Source organism: Plectropomus leopardus, chromosome 9 (assembly GCF_026936395.1).
Source record: "Plectropomus leopardus strain MGB_pleo_1.0 chromosome 9, ASM2693639v1, whole genome shotgun sequence".
NCBI classification, from domain to species: Eukaryota; Metazoa; Chordata; class Actinopteri; order Perciformes; family Serranidae; genus Plectropomus; species Plectropomus leopardus.
In genome coordinates, this window is record NC_142184.1 from 21,628,405 (window position 1) to 21,649,801 (window position 21,397).

General features: G+C 35.9%; 1 protein-coding gene across 2 annotated transcripts in view; it reads left to right on the forward strand.

Annotated features, from left to right (window-relative positions):
* slc16a4 (solute carrier family 16 member 4) overlaps positions 1-18,219 on the forward strand; it is a 56,660-nt gene extending 38,441 nt beyond the window's left edge. For both annotated transcript variants that reach the window (XM_042491268.2, XM_042491269.2), the window contains exon 11: positions 14,505-18,219. In XM_042491268.2, the coding sequence (XP_042347202.1) occupies positions 14,505-14,713 (209 nt within the window). In that variant the 3' untranslated portion in view covers positions 14,714-18,219. The remainder of the gene's footprint in view (positions 1-14,504) is intronic.
* Positions 18,220-21,397: the final 3,178 nt, after the last annotated feature.

Genomic DNA, 21,397 nt, shown 5'->3' on the forward strand with positions numbered 1-21,397 from the left:
TGCTGTTTTGAGGTGTTTTCAGCCATTTTGGGGAAATGTCATATTTTGACATTTTTGCCATACTATAGCCTTGCCTTTTCTGTCATTTATTCAACATGCTATTTTATGATGTTTTTTAGTATTTCTGCAACTTTCAATGCTATGGCGTGTCTCAGCACGATATTTAATGTTGTTTTGAGGTGTTTTCAGAAGTTTTAAGGACATGTCATATTTTGACATTTTTGCCATACTATAGCCTTGCCTTTTTGGTCATTTTTTCCACATGCTATTTTATGATGTTTTTGAGTATTTTTGCAACTTTCTTTCCTCTGGCATGTCTCAGCAAACATCTGAAAACCCCTTAAAACAGCAAAGACAGTTGCAAAAATACTCAAAAACATCATACATCATCATAAAATAGCATGTTGTAAAAATGACCGAAAAGGCAAGGCTATAGTATGGCAAAAATTTCAAAATATGACATTTCCCCAAAATGGCTGAAAACACCTCAAAACAGCTTAAAATTAACGTGCTGAGACATGCCAGAGCAAAGAAAGTTGCAAAAATACTCAAAAACATCATAAAATAGCATTTTGAAAAAATGACCGAAAAGGCAAGGCTATAGTATGGCAAAAATGTCAAAATATGACATGTGCCAAAAACAGCTGAAAATACCTCAAAATAGCATAAAATACCGTGCCAAGACACACCATAGCATAGAATGTTGCAAAAACAATGAAAAACACCATAAAATAGCATTTTGAAAAAACGACCGAAAAGGCAAGGCTATAGTATGGCAAAAATGTCAAAATATGACATTTCCCCAAAATAGCTGAAAACACCTCAAAACAGCATAAAATAGCGTGCTGAGACATGCCAGAGCAAAGAAAGTTGCAAAAATACTCAAAAACATCATAAAATAGCATTTTGAAAAAACGACAGAAAAGGCAAGGCTATAGTATGGCAAAAATTTCAAAATATGACATGTCACAAAAACAGCTGAAAACACCTCAAAACAGCATAAAATAGCGTACCAAGACACACCATAGCATAGAATTTTGCAAAAACAATGAAAAACACCATAATAATGCATGTTGAAAAAATGACCGAAAAGGCAAGGCTATAGTATGGCAAAAATGTCAAAATATGACATGTGCCAAAAACAGCTGAAAACGCCTTAAAACAGCATAAAATAGCGTGCTGAGACATGCCAGAGCAAAGAAAGTTGCAAAAATACTCAAAAACATCATAAAATAGCATTTTGAAAAAACGACCGGAAAGGCAAGGCTATAGTATGGCAAAAATTTCAAAATATGACATGTCACAAAAACAGCTGAAAACACCTCAAAACAGCATAAAATAGCGTACCAAGACACACCATAGCATAGAATTTTGCAAAAACAATGAAAAACACCATAATAATGCATGTTGAAAAAATGACCGGAAAGGCAAGGCTATAGTATGGCAAAAATGTCAAAATATGACATGTGCCAAAAAACAGCTGAAAATACCTCAAAATAGCATAAAATAGCGTGCATCAAGACACACCATAGCATAGAATGTTGCAAAACAATGAAAACACCATAACAATGCATGTTGAAAAATGATCAAGAGGCAAGGCTATAGTATGGCAAAAATGTCAAAATATGACATGTCACAAAAAACATCTGAAAACACCTTAAAACAGCATAAAATAGCGTACTGAGACATGCCAGAGCAAAGAAAGTTGCAAAACTACTCAAAAACATCATAAAATAGCATTTTGAAAAAACGACAGAAAAGGCAAGGCTATAGTATGGCAAAAATTTCAAAATATGACATGTCACAAAAACAGCTGAAAACACCTCAAAACAGCATAAAATAGCGTACCAAGACACACCATAGCATAGAATTTTGCAAAAACAATGAAAAACACCATGATAATGCATGTTGAAAAAATGACCGGAAAGGCAAGGCTATAGTATGGCAAAAATGTCAAAATATGACATGTGCCAAAAACAGCTGAAAATACCTCAAAATAGCATAAAATACCGTGCCAAGACACACCATAGCATAGAATGTTGCAAAAACAATGAAAAATACCATAATAATGCATGTTGAAAAAATGACCGAAAAGGCAAGGCTATAGTATGGCAAAAATGTCAAAATATGACATGTCACAAAAACATCTGAAAACCCCTTAAAACAGCACAAAATAGCGTGCTGAGACATGCCAGAGCAAAGAAAGTTGCAAAAATACTCAAAAACATCATAAAATAGCATTTTGAAAAAACGACCGAAAAGGCAAGGCTATAGTATGGCAAAAATGTCAAAATATGACATTTCCAAAAAATGACTGAAAACACCTCAAAACAGCATAAAATAGCGTGCTGAGACATGCCAGAGCAAAGAAAGTTGCAAAAATACTCAAAAACATCATAAAATAGCATTTTGAAAAAACGACAGAAAAGGCAAGGCTATAGTATGGCAAAAATTTCAAAATATGACATGTCACAAAAACAGCTGAAAACACCTCAAAACAGCATAAAATAGCGTACCAAGACACACCATAGCATAGAATTTTGCAAAAACAATGAAAAATACCATAATAATGCATGTTGAAAAAATGACCGAAAAGGCAAGGCTATAGTATGGCAAAAATGTCAAAATATGACATGTGCCAAAAACAGCTGAAAACACCTCAAAACAGCATGAAATAGCGTGCCAAGACACACCATAGCATAGAATGTTGCAACAACAATGAAAAACACCATAATAATGCATGTTGAAAAAACGACCGAAAAGGCAAGGCTATAGTATGGCAAAAATGTCAAAATATGACATTTCCCCAAAATAGCTGAAAACACCTCAAAACAGCATAAAATAGCGTGCTGAGACATGCCAGAGCAAAGAAAGTTGCAAAAATACTCAAAAACATCATAAAATAGCATGTTGAAAAAATGACCGAAAAGGCAAGGCTATAGTATGGCAAAAATGTCAAAATATGACATTTCCAAAAAACGGCTGAAAACACCTCAAAACAGCATAAAATAGCGTGCCAAGACACACCATAGCATAGAATGTTGCAAAAACAATGAAAAACACCATAACAATGCATGTTGAAAAAATGACCGGAAAGGCAAGGCTATAGTATGGCAAAAATGTCAAAATATGACATGTCCCAAAAACGCTGAAAACACCTGAAAACAGCATGAAATAGCGTACCAAGACACACCATAGCATAGAATGTTGCAACAACAATGAAAAACACCATAATAATGCATGTTGAAAAAATGACCAAAAGGCAAGGCTATAGTATGGCAAAATGTCAAAATATGACATGTCACAAAACGGCTGAAAACACCTGAAAACAGCATGAAATAGCGTACAAGACACACCATAGCATAGAATGTTGCAACAACAATGAAAAACACCATAATAATGCATGTTGAAAAAACGACCGAAAAGGCAAGGCGATAGTATGGCAAAAATGTCAAAATATGACATGTCACAAAAACAGCTGAAAACACCTCAAAACAGCATAAAATAGCGTACCAAGACACACCATAGCATAGAATGTTGCAAAAACAATGAAAAACACCATAATAATGCATGTTGAAAAAATGACCGGAAAGGCAAGGCTATAGTATGGCAAAAATGTCAAAATATGACATTTCCCCAAAATGGCTGAAAACACCTCAAAACAGCATAAAATAGCGTGCTGAGACATGCCACAGCAAAGAAAGTTGCAAAATTACTCAAAAACATCATAAAATAGCATTTTGAAAAAACGACCGAAAAGGCAAGGCTATAGTATGGCAAAAATTTCAAAATATGACATGTCGCAAAAACAGCTAAAAACACCTCAAAACAGCATAAAATAGCGTACCAAGACACACCATAGCATAGAATTTTGCAAAAACAATGAAAAACACCATAATAATGCATGTTGAAAAAATGACCGAAAAGGCAAGGCTATAGTATGGCAAAAATGTCAAAATATGACATTTCCAAAAAATGGCTGAAAACACCTCTAAACAGCATAAAATAGCGTGCTGAGACATGCCAGAGCAAAGAAAGTTGCAAAAATACTCAAAAACATCATAAAATAGCATGTTGAAAAAATGACCGAAAAGGCAAGGCTATAGTATGGCAAAAATGTCAAAATATGACATTTCCAAAAAACGGCTGAAAACACCTCAAAACAGCATAAAATAGCGTGCCAAGACACACCATAGCATAGAATGTTGCAAAAACAATGAAAAACACCATAACAATGCATGTTGAAAAAATGACCGGAAAGGCAAGGCTATAGTATGGCAAAAAATGTCAAAATATGACATGTCCCAAAAACGGCTGAAAACACCTGAAAACAGCATGAAATAGCGTGCCAAGACACGCCATAGCATAGAATGTTGCAACAACAATGAAAAACACCATAATAATGCATGTTGAAAAAACGACCAAAAAGGCAAGGCTATAGTATGGCAAAAATGTCAAAATATGACATGTCACAAAAACGGCTGAAAACACCTGAAAACAGCATGAAATAGCGTGCCAAGACACACCATAGCATAGAATGTTGCAACAACAATGAAAAACACCATAATAATGCATGTTGAAAAAACGACCGAAAAGGCAAGGCGATAGTATGGCAAAAATGTCAAAATATGACATGTCACAAAAACAGCTGAAAACACCTCAAAACAGCATAAAATAGCGTACCAAGACACACCATAGCATAGAATGTTGCAAAAACAATGAAAAACACCATAATAATGCATGTTGAAAAAATGATCGAAGAGGCAAGGCTATAGTATGGCAAAAATGTCAAAATATGACATTTCCCCAAAATGGCTGAAAACACCTCAAAACAGCATAAAATAGCGTGCTGAGACATGCCACAGCAAAGAAAGTTGCAAAATTACTCAAAAACATCATAAAATAGCATTTTGAAAAAACGACCGAAAAGGCAAGGCTATAGTATGGCAAAAATTTCAAAATATGACATGTCACAAAAACAGCTGAAAACACCTCAAAACAGCATAAAATAGCGTACCAAGACACACCATAGCATAGAATTTTGCAAAAACAATGAAAAACACCATAATAATGCATGTTGAAAAAACGACCGAAAAGGCAAGGCTATAGTATGGCAAAAATGTCAAAATATGACATTTCCAAAAAATGACTGAAAACACCTCTAAACAGCATAAAATAGCGTACCAAGACACACCATAGCATAGAATGTTGCAAAAACAATGAAAAACACCATAATAATGCATGTTGAAAAAATGACCGGAAAGGCAAGGCTATAGTATGGCAAAAATTTCAAAATATGACATGTCACAAAAACAGCTGAAAACACCTCAAAACAGCATAAAATAGCGTACCAAGACACACCATAGCATAGAATTTTGCAAAAACAATGAAAAACACCATAATAATGCATGTTGAAAAAATGACCGAAAAGGCAAGGCTATAGTATGGCAAAAATGTCAAAATATGACATGTGCCAAAAACAGCTGAAAATACCTCAAAATAGCATAAAATAGCATGCCAAGACACACCATAGCATAGAATGTTGCAAAAACAATGAAAAACACCATAACAATGCATGTTGAAAAAATGATCGAAGAGGCAAGGCTATAGTATGGCAAAAATGTCAAAATCGGACATGTCACAAAAACATCTGAAAACGCCTTAAAACAGCATAAAATAGCGTGCTGAGACATGCCAGAGCAAAGAAAGTTGCAAAAATACTCAAAAACATCATAAAATAGCATTTTGAAAAAACGACCGAAAAGGCAAGGCTATAGTATGGCAAAAATGTCAAAATATGACATTTCCAAAAAATGACTGAAAACACCTCTAAACAGCATAAAATAGCGTGCCAAGACACACCATAGCATAGAATGTTGCAAAAACAATGAAAAACACCATAACAATGCATGTTGAAAAAATGACCGGAAAGGCAAGGCTATAGTATGGCAAAAAATGTCAAAATATGACATGTCCCAAAAACAGCTGAAAACACCTGAAAACAGCATGAAATAGCGTGCCAAGACACGCCATAGCATAGAATGTTGCAACAACAATGAAAAACACCATAATAATGCATGTTGAAAAAACGACCAAAAAGGCAAGGCTATAGTATGGCAAAAATGTCAAAATATGACATGTCACAAAAACGGCTGAAAACACCTGAAAACAGCATGAAATAGCGTGCCAAGACACACCATAGCATAGAATGTTGCAACAACAATGAAAAACACCATAATAATGCATGTTGAAAAATGACCAAAAGGCAAGGCTATAGTATGGCAAAAATTTCAAAATATGACATGTCGCAAAAACAGCTAAAAACACCTCAAAACAGCATAAAATAGCGTACCAAGACACACCATAGCATAGAATGTTGCAAAAACAATGAAAAACACCATAATAATGCATGTTGAAAAAATGACCGGAAAGGCAAGGCTATAGTATGGCAAAAATGTCAAAATATGACATTTCCCCAAAATGGCTGAAAACACCTCAAACAGCATAAAATAGCGTGCTGAGACATGCCACAGCAAAGAAAGTTGCAAAATTACTCAAAAACATCATAAAATAGCATTTTGAAAAAACGACCGAAAAGGCAAGGCTATAGTATGGCAAAAATGTCAAAATATGACATGTGCCAAAAACAGCTGAAAATACCTCAAAACAGCATAAAATACCGTGCCAAGACACACCATAGCATAGAATGTTGCAAAAACAATGAAAAACACCATAACAATGCATGTTGAAAAAATGATCGAAGAGGCAAGGCTATAGTATGGCAAAAATGTCAAAATATGACATTTCCAAAAAATGGCTGAAAACACCTCAAAACAGCTTAAAATTAACATGCTGAGACATGCCAGAGCAAAGAAAGTTGCAAAAATACTCAAAAACATCATAAAATAGCATGTTGTAAAAATGACCGAAAAGGCAAGGCTATAGTATGGCAAAAATTTCAAAATATGACATGTCACAAAAACAGCTGAAAACACCTCGAAATAGCATAAAATAGCGTACCAAGACACGCCATAGCACTGAAAGTTGCAAAAATACTCAAAAACATCATAAAATAGCATGTTGTAAAAATGACCGAAAAGGCAAGGCTATAGTATGGCAAAAATGTCAAAATATGACATTTCCAAAAAATGGCTGAAAACACCTCAAAACAGCGTAAAATAGCGTGCTGAGACACACCATAGCATAGAATGTTGCAAAAACAATGAAAAACACCATAATAATGCATGTTGAAAAAATGACCGGAAAGGCAAGGCTATAGTATGGCAAAAATGTCAAAATATGACATTTCCCCAAAATGGCTGAAAACACCTCAAAACAGCATAAAATAGCGTGCTGAGACATGCCAGAGCAAAGAAAGTTGCAAAAATACTCAAAAACATCATAAAATAGCATTTTGAAAAAACGACCGAAAAGGCAAGGCTATAGTATGGCAAAAATTTCAAAATATGACATGTCACAAAAACAGCTGAAAACACCTCAAAACAGCATAAAATAGCGTACCAAGAGACACCATAGCATAGAATTTTGCAAAAACAATGAAAAACACCATAATAATGCATGTTGAAAAAACGACCGAAAAGGCAAGGCTATAGTATGGCAAAAATTTCAAAATATGACATGTCACAAAAACAGCTGAAAACACCTCAAAACAGCATAAAATAGCGTACCAAGAGACACCATAGCATAGAATTTTGCAAAAACAATGAAAAACACCATAATAATGCATGTTGAAAAAATGATCGAAGAGGCAAGGCTATAGTATGGCAAAAATGTCAAAATCGGACATGTCACAAAAACATCTGAAAACCCCTTAAAACAGCATAAAATAGCGTGCTGAGACATGCCAGAGCAAAGAAAGTTGCAAAAATACTCAAAAACATCATAAAATAGCATTTTGAAAAAACGACCGAAAAGGCAAGGCTATAGTATGGCAAAAATGTCAAAATATGACATTTCCCCAAAATGGCTGAAAACACCTCAAAACAGCATAAAATAGTGTGCTGAGACATGCCAGAGCAAAGAAAGTTGCAAAAATACTCAAAAACATCATAAAATAGCATTTTGAAAAAACGACAGAAAAGGCAAGGCTATAGTATGGCAAAAATGTCAAAATATGACATGTCACAAAAACAGCTGAAAACACCTCAAAACAGCACAAAATATCGTGCTGAGACATGCCAGAGCAAAGAAAGTTGCAAAAATACTCAAAAACATCATAAAATAGCATGTTGAAAAAACGACCGAAAAGGCAAGGCTATAGTATGGCAAAAATTTCAAAATATGACATGTCACAAAAACAGCTGAAAACACTTCGAAATAGCATAAAATAGCGTGCTGAGACACGCCATAGCACTGAAAGTAGCAAAAATACTCAAAAACACCATAAAATAGCATGTTGTAAAAATGACCGGAAAGGCAAGGCTATAGTATGGCAAAAATGTCAAAATATGACATTTCCAAAAAATGGCTGAAAACACCTCTAAACAGCATAAAATAGCGTACCAAGACACACCATAGCATAGAATGTTGCAAAAACAATGAAAAACACCATAATAATGCATGTTGAAAAAATGACCGGAAAGGCAAGGCTATAGTATGGCAAAAATGTCAAAATATGACATTTCCAAAAAATGGCTGAAAAACACCTCAAAACAGCGTTAAATAGCGTGCTGAGACACACCATAGCATAGAATGTTGCAAAAAAATGAAAAACACCATAAAATAGCATGTTGAAAAAATGACCGAAAAGGCAAGGCTATAGTATGGCAAAAATTTCAAAATATGACATGTCACAAAAACAGCTGAAAACACCTCTAAACAGCATAAAATAGCGTACCAAGACACACCATAGCATAGAATGTTGCAAAAACAATGAAAAACACCATAATAATGCATGTTGAAAAAATGACCGGAAAGGCAAGGCTATAGTATGGCAAAAATGTCAAAATATGACATCTAAAAAACATACCAAAAACATCTAAAAACACCTAAAAAAGTATAAAATAGTGTGTTAAGATACGTCATATAATAAAAAGTTGCAAAAAGGGCCAAAACCCCATCATTTGGCATGTCCAAAAAAAATTACTGAAAATGCAGTACTATAGTGTGGCAAAAAATGTCAAAATTTGACATTTCCCAAAAACAGCTGGAAACAGCCTAGAATAGCCTGCCGAGATAAGCCATAGCAGATAAAGTTGCATAAAGGGCCCAAAACACTATCATTTGGCATGCCCAAAAAATGAACACACCACAGTTGAATAACACATAAAATAGCATGCAGAGACACACCATAGCAGGGGATGTTGTAAAAAGGGTCCATGACGTTATAAAACACCATGTTCAAAAAATGATCAAGAAGGCAAGGCTATAGTACGGCGAAAAGTCAAAATAAGACATGTCCTAGCAACAGCTGAAAACTGCATAAAATAGCGTGCAGAGACCCGCCATAGCGTAAAATGTTGTAAAAACAGCCAAAATGTGAAAAAAATAGAGGTCCGCACACCGGGAAGCCCCCCCCCCTTAAAGGATTTTATTCTGGGAAAATAAATCACATTTCGAACCAAAACGCTCTTCCTCAGACTTATAAGTTTTCTAGTGAGTCGTCATCTTAAATACATGTCAACAATCACATGACTCAAAGACAGCTGAGGTCATTCAATCATGGGTGAGGTAGTAAATACAAATATACAGTTCTCATAAAGCATAATGAGAATAAGTAGTATATATTGTGTGTAAAAAGAAATAGCATCTTCAATGAAGCATATACTCGTCTCTGTATAACACAAGTATGTGTGTTGATAAATAAATGTGTCTATACACTAGAACATACACAGAATACATGCAAAAATATATTTGACAATCAATATGAAGATTCAATAATTGTACTGTGTCGAACAGACAAGTATAGCACACAATAAAAGACGTGCGCATATCATGTGTATCTGCACAAAACAACAACTTGCAACTCATAATAATAAGTATTCCAAAAGGATTCAAGCTTAACAGCTGTCATATAATACTCTCTATAAGGGGCGCCTCTAATTAACTAATAGGTATGAATATAGGGAGAATGTAGACACCAAAAACAAAAAAGAACAACAACTATAGAGAAACAATAGAGTACCCACATATTTACAAATTTACAAAAATGGCCGGATGTCAAAATCCTTATTTAAACCCTTAGGGGTTTAGGTGCCCAATGTATGTGTCCAAAACAGTTCTCCTTTCAGAAGCATAGAGTTGATGCCCCCCCTCTTCGTGGATGTTTGACAGTTTCTATCCCTATATATCTGAGTGCAGATGTGTTATGTTTAGCCCCAGAGAAATGTACAGCAACAGGGCTGGATGTAACATTGTTTCTGATGGTAGTACGACGCTCAGCAATGCAGATTTTTAAAGGTCTTGTGGTCTTTCCAACATATGCCAATCTGTATGGGCATTTAAGCATATATATTACATTAATAGTGGAACAGGAGTTGACACTGTTATGTTAGATTTTTTTCCATTATGTGGATGGTTAAAAGAGTCAGTCTTGTGTGTAAAGTGGCATTGATGGCAGTGACCACAGGGATAGTTGCCAGAGGGGATGGAAGTATGGAGGCGGAGGAGGAGGGTCTGCCCTCCCCAGCATGCTGTGAAGGTTGGGGGGGTATTCTTGTACACTACACAAGGTGGGGTTTGAAACAGTTTTTGAGGGCTGGATAGGTTTTAATAATGTGCCAGTGTTTTTTGATAGTAGTCTTAATGCCACTGGCCACCAGTAAATACTGGATGGCACATATAGTCCTCTGTTCTGTTTCTTTTGGTCTTGTCATGGCAAAGCATTCAGATTGTGACAAGTCGCAGAAACGGGCAGTTGCATTTTTGATCCAAGAGTCTTTGTAACCATTTTTACCAAATCTATCGACTGAATATGGAAGTCCTCATCAGAGCTGCAAATCCGTCTGACCCGATTGAACTGGGGAAATTGGGAGACTTTTTTGAGAGACAGAGGGTGATGTGGCTCACCGTGTAGGAGAGAGTTTCTACATGTCGATTCACGATACAGATCCGTTTTTAAGCAGTTGTTTCCTTTGATTATTAGCACATCCAAAAAGTTCTTTCTATTTGCATCAAACGACATGGTGAATTGTAGATGTGTATTTATAGAATTTATGAAATCATGGAATTCTTGTAATAAGGATTGAGGTTCTATCCAAATGAAAAAAATGTCCTCTAGATATCTCTTCAAATTTGATACATACTGCATGATGGGACTCTCCTGATGATTGCAGATCAGTTCCAGTTAGAAAAGTCCAACATATAGGGAGGCCAGGCTTGGAGCCCATGGCCACTCCAGAAACCTGATGAAAAAAGTTGTTGCCGTAAATAAAGAAGTTAGAGGTCAGTACTTCACTAATCCACTAAAGGTCCACTATACATTGAGTGCTAGGGTTACATTCCAGACAGAGTTTGGCTGCTGAAAGCCCCCCATCAAAAGGGACATTGGTATGTAGGGATTCAGTGCCCATTGTTATCAGTAGTTGTGGCTCCTCCCTGTGCGGTATAACTTTAATATTTTTGATAAAATCCATAGAATCCTTAGTATAGGAAGGTAGGGCTGTGACCAATGGTTGTAGGAAATGGTCCACAAAGGCTGAGATTTTTTCCGTTAATGAGTCAATCGCTGCAATGATAGGTCTACCTGGGGGTATGTCTGTGAAGGGTTTATGAATTTTAGGTAGAGTGTAGAAAACTTGAATGATAGGGAATTCAACAGTTATGAAAGTATGTTCAGATTTAGTGATCTCCCCCTGTTCCAGGAGAATATTTAGTCTGTTATAGACAAGTTTCTTTTCATCTGGGATAGGGTTTTGGTCCAACTTTCTGTAAAATACAGTGTTGGCAAATGTCTATTAACTTCTTTATCATATGTGACCCGATCCAGTATGACAATGGCGCCCCACTTATCTGCACTCTGAATGACCAAAGATTTATCCTCCTTAAAGGTATTAAGTTGTTGGTATTGTTCTTTTGTCAAATTATTTGTCACTCTATATTCTCTCTTTTTATTAAAGATCATATTGACATCCCTTTACACCAAACGACAGTGTGTATCTGACTTTTAGGTAGAATAAATGTGCATTTACCTCTGAAGGGAGTCTTGGCTCGTGTGACAGAAGGTGGACCGGTCATGGGTAGTACGTCCTGTTCGTTGGGGGGATGGCAGGACGTGTTTACCATCTCCTGGGGAGGGGTTGAATTAGAAAAGGAGTTAAATTCAGTATTATAGCCTCTGAAAAATTCTTGTAGTATTAGAGTCCGAAATAATTTTTTAATGATTTAAAAATGTATTAAATGCAAGCATGCATGTGTGTGATATGGACTTACTGGATAGATTAATGACGTTCAGTTCATTTTCGTCCGGCTGGTCCAGTATCTGTCCCTTGGTTGAGAATTTTTTACCGCATCTACATTTGTTCTTCTTTGTCTGTAGGGTCCATTGTCTACCCCTAAAAAACTCTTGGAGCTGTCAGAGTTTAGGCTCTGTTTTGTTTCTAAAAACGGCCAAAAACGACATAATATAGCTTGTCGAAAAAAACGACCAGCCACACGTGGTATTAAAGAATGTCGTAAAAACAGCCAGAAACATCATAATATAGCATGTAAAAAAAAAAGACCAAAAATGTCACAGTATAGTATGGCGAAAAATGTCAAAATATGATATGTCCAGAAAACAGCTGAAAACCACATAAAATAGCATGTCGAGACACATCATCGTATAGAATGTTGTAAAACAACCAAAAACATCATATTATTGTATATCGAAAAAATGGCCGAAAATGTCATAGTATAGTACGGCGAAAATTTTCAAAATTTGAAATGTCCAAAAAACAGCTGAAGACCACATAACATAGCATGTTGAGACATGTCATAGTATAGCATGTCGAAAAAATTACTGAAAATGCCAAAATATAGTATGACTAAAGATGTCAAAACATGACATGTCCATTATTTAGCATATTGACACACACAGTAAAGAATGTTGAAAAACGGCCAGAAACATCATAATATAGCAGTCCCAAAAAATAACAGAAAACATCATAGTATAGTGTGTCGAAAAATGTCAAAATATGACGTCAAAAAAACAGCTGAAGATCACATAAAACAGCATGTCAGGACACGTCAAGCATAGAATTTAAAAAAAAAAAAGTCCAAAAATATCATTATATAGAAAAACGAAAAAATGACCGAAAACATCAAAGTATAGTTTGTTAAAAAATATCAAAATATGACATGTCCAAAACACAGCTGATAATCACTTAATATAGCATGTCGAGACACGTCTTAGTATAGAATGTTGATAAAACAGCCAAAAACTTCATAGCATGTCGAAAAAACAACTGAAAATGCCATACAATAGTATGGCAAAAAATGTCCAAATATGATATGTCCAGAAAACATTTTTGGGTCATTTTTAAAGAAATATTATACTATGATGTATTTGGGTCATTCTTGACGACATACGTTTTTATGCCATTTTGGGTCATTTTTAACAATATACTGTGAAGTTTTTGGGACATTTTGGGACATTTTTGATGACATACTATACTAAGACCTTTATGGATCATTTTTGGTCTTGAGGTTTGGACGACATACTATACGTCGTCAGAACGGGTCTCTGAGCTATACGTTTCATTTTTCATCCCATTTTGGATAATACTATAATATCAAGTTTTAATTTTTTATGTTTTTTTGCACAAAATACTATACTTTGACATTTTCAAGCCATTTTGGTCGCGTAATTAAGTATGACACTTATGCAGTTTTGGAGGACATTCTATATTATGATTTTTTATGCAAGTTTGGATGACAGTATAGTTTGACATTTTTAGGCCTGTTTTTTTTTTTCAACACACTATAGTGTGACTTTTTTCGGCTTACTATTCTTCGAATTTTTACGTTTTTTTGACATACTATATTATGATTTTTTTGTTCTGTAGGATTCTGACATACAATACTACGACTTCTCTAAGAGTTTTTTCAACATACTATACTATGAGGTTTTTAAAAATCCATAGAATGATGCTTTCTCAACATAGTATACCATGACTTTTAACAGTTTTGTTCAGCATAATCCACTATGAGTTTTATAAGTGCAAGTAAGTTTGTAAGTTCATGCGACACATCATTCTATAACATTTTTCTACATTTTATTCAATGAGTTAAGTAAACTGTTCCAAGCATACTATATATTTTTTTACAACATTCTATACTAAATCTTTTTGAATTTTTTGACGTACAATACTATGACTTCTTTAACAACTGTTTCAACACACTATTCTGTCTTTTTAAAGTGGTATACACACCTAAATTAGATACTGTATGAAAGCCCCACATAAGCGTTTTAAATATGCTTTTTCAGCTTGTCTCTCCTTGATATAAAAATATGTTCCTCTAAACAGACACCCTTACAGTGTTGCTATGTTGTTTGTGTTTCACAGGTTTCCTGTACGACTACACTCAGACTTACGACTGTTCTTTCTACCTGGCTGGGCTCTGCTATCTGCTCTCCTCTGTCTCGCTTTTCATGGAGCCGCTGGCTCAGCGCTGGAAGGCCAGGAACAAACTGACCCGGATCAAAAGAGCGGAAAGCAGCTGTAAGACCAACGGCTGCTTCACCCCCGACCGCCTGCAGAACGGCGCTGTGTAGGAATGAAACCCAGGGAAGGCCTTCTATCTTGAACCAGCATGCTCTTAATTTGCCATGGGCCCGCATAACTTGGACCTTGGAATCCAGCTTAAAGTCGGGACATGCGTGACCCTTAATTTCAGCAGGAGCGTAACACGGGGCCGAGAAGACAAGAGTAACATGTCTAAGAACATATAGTAGTTGGGACATTGGTGAGCGATTGAACTTTTAAAGAGCCAAAATTGTGTTTTGCAATATATTATACCCCCTACTCTTATCAGAGGTGCATTTATCCAAACTGGCACAACACATTTTAATATTAGCTGCTTTCCAACTATAACTTATTCTAATTGTTTTCTAAATGCAACAACAAAACTGCAATCACTTTGCAGTACCTTTACATTGCACATAATATTGCTGAAAACTAAGCTATGCAGTTGAGCCTGAAATCCTGTTATCCTTCTGTAATGTCGGTAATGGAAGCACATATCCATGAAGAAATAATTCTCACTTGATTTCTTTGGAAGCCTTTACTTGTATCTGTAAACCTGTACTCACTGGTATGCACTTTGGGCCAATTTGTGACTATGCTGCATGACCTTTCCTATCACACCTTTTAACTGCAAGCATCCATTTAAAGCAGGGGTAGGCAGTTTTCTGGCATGAGCAAGAAAGACAGCAGAATTTTAAAATACAGCCCTCCACCTGCAGCTTTGAGCTAGCTTATATTAGCATCATAAACATGAAATTGAACTGGCAAAACCCGTGAGCCTCTGACTACACTTAACAGAAGGCTAAATTATTTGCAACACTGAAACACTTTGTAGGTGTTAGACTCTCTTTTATTCCATCTTTCTTTTTGGGTTGCTTTGCAGTATAAGCAATTGTTGCCCATGCTAAGCTAGCAACTATTTCTGCAGGATATTCTGTTATTGAATCAGGCCTCACCATCGAAAGTGACATGCACACTTGTTAACATTTGTTGAATAATGAATAGCAACGCCCTCTCCCTAAAAATGACCTTGAATTGGCCAAAGTCTCTAGATTTTCTAAAGCCTGAAAACAGAGCCAAGAGGAGGTGCAGAAGTCATGTCTCAGTCCCATTCAATAACAATGTGTTCAAAGGTTATTACAGAATTTTAACCCAATAATGCCAAGAAAACAACTGCCTACCCCAACTTTAACTGCAGCCTGCTTCTAAGACACAAAGTGTAACCTGCTCTTCAAAGCAAAAAAGCAACAACGGCTTCAGTAGTTTAATCTTTTGCCCCAACAAGACTATTGTAAGCACAGGGGTAGATTATATGGCATGTGCAAGTATTTAGAGGTATAATCACATTCTCGTATTTATATCTTTATTATTAATATTCTGGACACTTCTTTTGTCCATCAACTACTACAACATACTTTGACGGACACAATATTCAAACTGCGAAATGTTCTGCTCAATTTGGACATCTCTTCAGAACTTCAGTTGTTTTTTTCATAAGATATAAACAGAATGTTCAAAGTCTAAACATCTTTTCCTCTAAAGCCCCTTCATAATTATTCATGCTTTAACCTACATCACGTTTATAATGTGTGGATAACATACCTAGAAAACTAAAAATTAAGTGGGAGGTTCAATGCAAAATTTGCATTTGCAATTTGGTATTGCATTGCCAGGCTAATGACATTCTTGCATACAAAAAAGCTGATAACAGAGAACAAACTTAAAATTAACATGTCCAAAAAAAAATCTCTTGGTGAATTTTAAAAAAATCAGATCCCTTTGTCTAATAAATTCTCCTTATCAATTTTAACCTCCCTCAACAGCCCCTGCACTTCTCCTTTAAATGTCAAAAGCTTTCAGTCCTAACACTAAAACAGATTTCAGCTGCCTTAACTTCCAACACCTGACAACTGACACCTCAGCTCCTTTAAATGCTAACACTTCAACAAAGTGCATCATTTGACATACACATCACATTTTAACGCGATTGACCCAAATACAGTGTTTGCACCTGCAGTTTGCATACAAGAGAGCACACTTCACTTTCTCGTTCATTTTTTTTTCTTTCGATCATTAAACCTCAGTAGTAGGACCCTTTTGTGGGTCAGTAATGTTTCATTTTAATAACATTCACATTATGTTTTACTTGGCAGCACCTGCAGATAATGTCACGCCTAGCTCGTCATTTTTGAGCTGTTCTATGCAAATGCACACAGAGAAGATTTCTTTCATTTACAGCTCACTTGCACAACATTTTAACTGCAGCAAAGGTACCAGCTACTGAAACAAGAAGCCAGTTTGGTCAAGATTTAAGTATGTTTCCTAAATATATTGATCACAGTTGGACTGCTGATAAGCTCTGCTAAATAGCAGGGTTTTCTGTGTCATTGTTTGTGATTAAGTGTCATTTTGTCGACCCTGTATTTCTGTTAATCTCTGACCAACTGCATTACAAAGATGTTTTGATGATGTTGCCCATATAACTGGACTGATAGGAAACTGTTGCCTAGCCTTTACAGTGCCTACAGGCAGCCAATTAATGGCAATGCAACCTATAATTGTATTGTGTTTATATATGGGAGTCTGTTGGTTGTTGATTCTTTTTTTATGTAGAAGATTTTGCGTTTTCAGTGAATTCCTTGTTTTTCACCACTGTCTGCCTTATAAGGTACTGTATTGTATCTTTACTAACTTTCCTGTGATGTCAGCCAAAGACACATTAGAAACCTACCTGCAACTTGAAGCTTATTATTAGTATAAAAAAAAAAGAAAATAAATAGTTTCAACTGTTTTAATATTATTTAAACCATTATGACCCTCCATTATTCAATCATTGAGTTTACTTGAGGGCGGCCCAGCGTCCAAGTGTGGATGGCTTTTGTTACACTGCCCTCTTGTGGCGGAGGAAAGCTTCTACTCAAAGAATGCTGTCTCAATTAGTACCAAATTATTCCCCCTCATCTCACTTTCACAATACTGAGCAAGGCTCTTTGTATTGTTTCAATAACGACAGTCATGCACAAAAGCTCTTTTGGCTCACGAGTTGCATTCACTACCAGTATGCTTTGTGACTGAGGGCAACTGAATATTTTGTACCACAATAAATCTTTTATGAAATGCATTTGATGCTTTAAAAGTAGATTTGGGTTTAGGATTATTTTACTTGTTAGTTGTCTGGATATTTTAAGGAACTGTATGTTAAAGCAGTATCTTGAAATAATTTGTATGTCTGTTAATTTTCTAAATGCCACTGATAATGAACTAAGTTCTGTTTGATGGTGTTTGATCTTATATTTTTGTTGCAGCAAACGCATTTATGGGTAAAGCACTGTTTTGTCACTACTCTGGCTCCTGGATTTGTGAACTGATAGTTTAGAAAATATACTTAACCAATCATAGATATCCTGTTCAAAGTCCTTAGAGATAATTTTTAAGCCTTTTAACAGTGCGTTGTCAGCTAATATACTGACATGTGACTCAAGTCTGTTCTCGTTTGACTCAGACGACTCAGAGCAATAAATGCACTGGTACCACGCTGACGTCTCTCTCTGTCCGCAAGGAAAACACCCACAAGTAGCATCATCTTTAACGTGTTTTATTAACACATTTTTTAGACACACTGATGTGAATACATGTGTTGGTGGTTCATCTATTGTATTACATGAATTTTCACTTTGGCTTTAAAACTAAGCCCAACAAATGCTTGTAATTATTTCTCTTTGGTTTACAAACACACACAAAAAACATTTTCAGTCAGTTCAGATTGTTAATGTACTGTACATCACAACAAAAAAGGGTACTTACAGTAGAGAACTGATGGGCGGCCTGTAAACATACTGGTGCTTCAGCAGCTGTCCATTGGAACTCTGTGTAGGAAGTAAACAAGTCAGAAGTTCAGAGTGAAATGATTTGAAACTGTGTGTTAGTTCAAGTTAACAATTATTTTTAGAAATCTAACTGTCAATTAAAGCTACAAGCAGCGATCAAAGGGCCCTCGCACGCCCACGTATGTCGGGGTACTGGTGAACTCTAGCTAAAGCGGTCGTTATTTCTGTGAAAGTCAGATAATGCACACAGAGAGTTTGGACCCTAGAGTGAGAGATTTAACCTGGTGTAGTACTTCCAGCGCCCATTAGATGGCAGTGGAGGGCACATAAATTCCATGTCATCTTGGTGTACATTTGTCATCCAAACCATGAAAATTTCATGTTAATTAATATTCAAACAAAAAACCTATTTGGAATGCTGAGTTTGAACCTTATGTAGGGCAGGTACGTTTTACAGGCTGCTTCCCAGAGAAGAGTCTGATGTGCAACTTAAAACACAACTGAAATGTCTTAAGGTTTAGCTCAGTTGGTTAGAGGGCTTGCCTGCAGACTATGAGGCCATTAGTTTGAACCTCACCCAGGACAGGTAATTTTTACAAGCAGCTACTATCACAATCAGTGTCTAAACTGTATGAATCTACAGCCAAATGATATTTTATGGCATAAATCAAATAAAATATCAGCTGATCTGCTTTGCTGATACAAGGGTCACATGGTGTTGAAATGGTTTATTCAGTATCTGCAGTGACATCTGTTGAAAACTCGACTGATATATGAGTCAGGCGATAATCAACTAAGTTCTTGGCAGGGAAAATTCAGTATTTACTATAGGAAAATTCAGAAGACAAGGAGACAATTGTGTGTCTTTTAACTGTTGTGAGTGTTCGTTGCAAGGTACGTCATCGATTTACCCACTGAGCCAAACCCTACTGACACTTTGTATGTTTTCGACGTTCCCTTTAGCTCTGTGCTTTGGACAGCTGTCTTCAAAAAGTCACCTGTCCCAGATAAGACTTGAACTGGTAACCGCAGGCACACTAACCGCCTGATTTACCCACGGAGCCAAACCTCTTAACACTTTACATGTTTTTGGCATTCCCTTTAGCTTACTTTAGCCCACCAGATGGCACTGGAGGGCATATAAATTCCACATCATCTTGGTGTACATCATTTGCAGACTACTTCAATTCCTGTTGGCAGTAGGTGGCGCTATTACAACTAGTGAATATTGTCATACAGATGTTTTTAGGACGGGACCCTGATCAAACCTATAAAGTTTCAGGCAGATAGCACAATGTACACTAACAATTTCTTGTTTTAAGGCAAAATATTAAAATTCTACACCGTACCACAGGAAAACCGTAAAAGTTTTGCACAGACTTTTTATAAGTTTTCATCACCAAGGGGTTAATATTGGACACACCAAATTTGAAGTCAATTAGATTAATCCTGTAGGACAAGTTTGCAAAAGTATGAGGCCAGAAATTGCCAAAACTGAGCAAGAAATTAAGGAATGGACGAGTTCCTGTTGTGTTTGGGGGGTGGGTCCAAGAGACTTTGTAGGTGAAACTGGCCATTGGGGCTACACCTAAGGGGGCATTGTGGAGTCATTTTGCCACGCCCGTTTCCAAAACCACCCATACAAAGTTTTCCGCCAGGCCGGACGTACTACCAAGTTTCATGAGTTTTTGAGCATGTTTAGACAAAAAGATATTCACATTAAAGAAGGAGGAATCAGAGATCTTTTGCTGTTTTTCTTAAAAAGTTACTAAAACGGAATAATCTATTATCAAATTAGTTGATTGATGTAAAAGTAGAAAACTTATCAGTTCATTGATTTGCAGCTATAATGCTGATTGACACAATATCCAAGTGAGTGCTTCGTACTGCAAATTTCTGCACTGCAATCAGCATAGATAACTAAATCAAGAATGAAATTGTAGTTGTAAAATCTGTGGCTTTTATAGATTCCTGTCTGACTCTAAATCATGTGATCTTTCTATTAGTAATGCATGAACAAATAATGACTTAAGATGTTCAGAACTGGAGTAATCACACATTGCTATATTGTACACCAGTTTACATTTACAAAATGTTGAAGTGCATTACAAATACTGCCATGAAACTACAATGTGGTACTTCAACAAATGTTTATAAGTAACGACTTCTAGTAAATTTGGTGAAATATTCTTGATATAACTTAATTTCCTAATTTTTCCAGATGTAGGTCAATTGATTTCACAAAATAGCCAACATAATTTTTTAAATTTTAGAATTTCTTGTTTTAAGGTATAATGGGCCCATTTTCCACACAGAATACTTCACCTTATAACCAATCATTTGTAAATCAATTGGTCATGTCATGTAACCATGTCATTTGTGAAGAAAAGGTTTCTCTCGTAAATCTCCTCAGAAAAACACAACATATTGGTTAATTGATTGCTTGAGGACCCCATTAAAAAACAGCAAACCTATGGCAAAACATCAGTTTAAAAAAACTCACACAACTCGTGCAGTATAATCCAAGTCTCATTTATCCAGTTGTATGCTCAGTACTTTGCAATAATTTTTGCTAAAAATCTTTACAGTGGAGTCTGGGTCAAGCACAGATAATTCCCATTTTCGGTTCAGTTTTAAATAGTACTTGTTAAGTGAAAACAAATGTTTGGGAAGTACTGAGCATAAAACTGGATAAATGAGACTTGGATTTAACCGCACGAGTTGTGTGACAGTTAGTAAACAGATTTTTTTGATGTAATTTTGTTGTTGTTTAGTGTGGTCCCACATCAGTCAATCAATATGTTCAATGTTTTCCCTGAAGTATTCCTTTATTTGTGCATCTAGACAAACACTAATATCTCACTTTTCCATGAAACACTCTGCTGC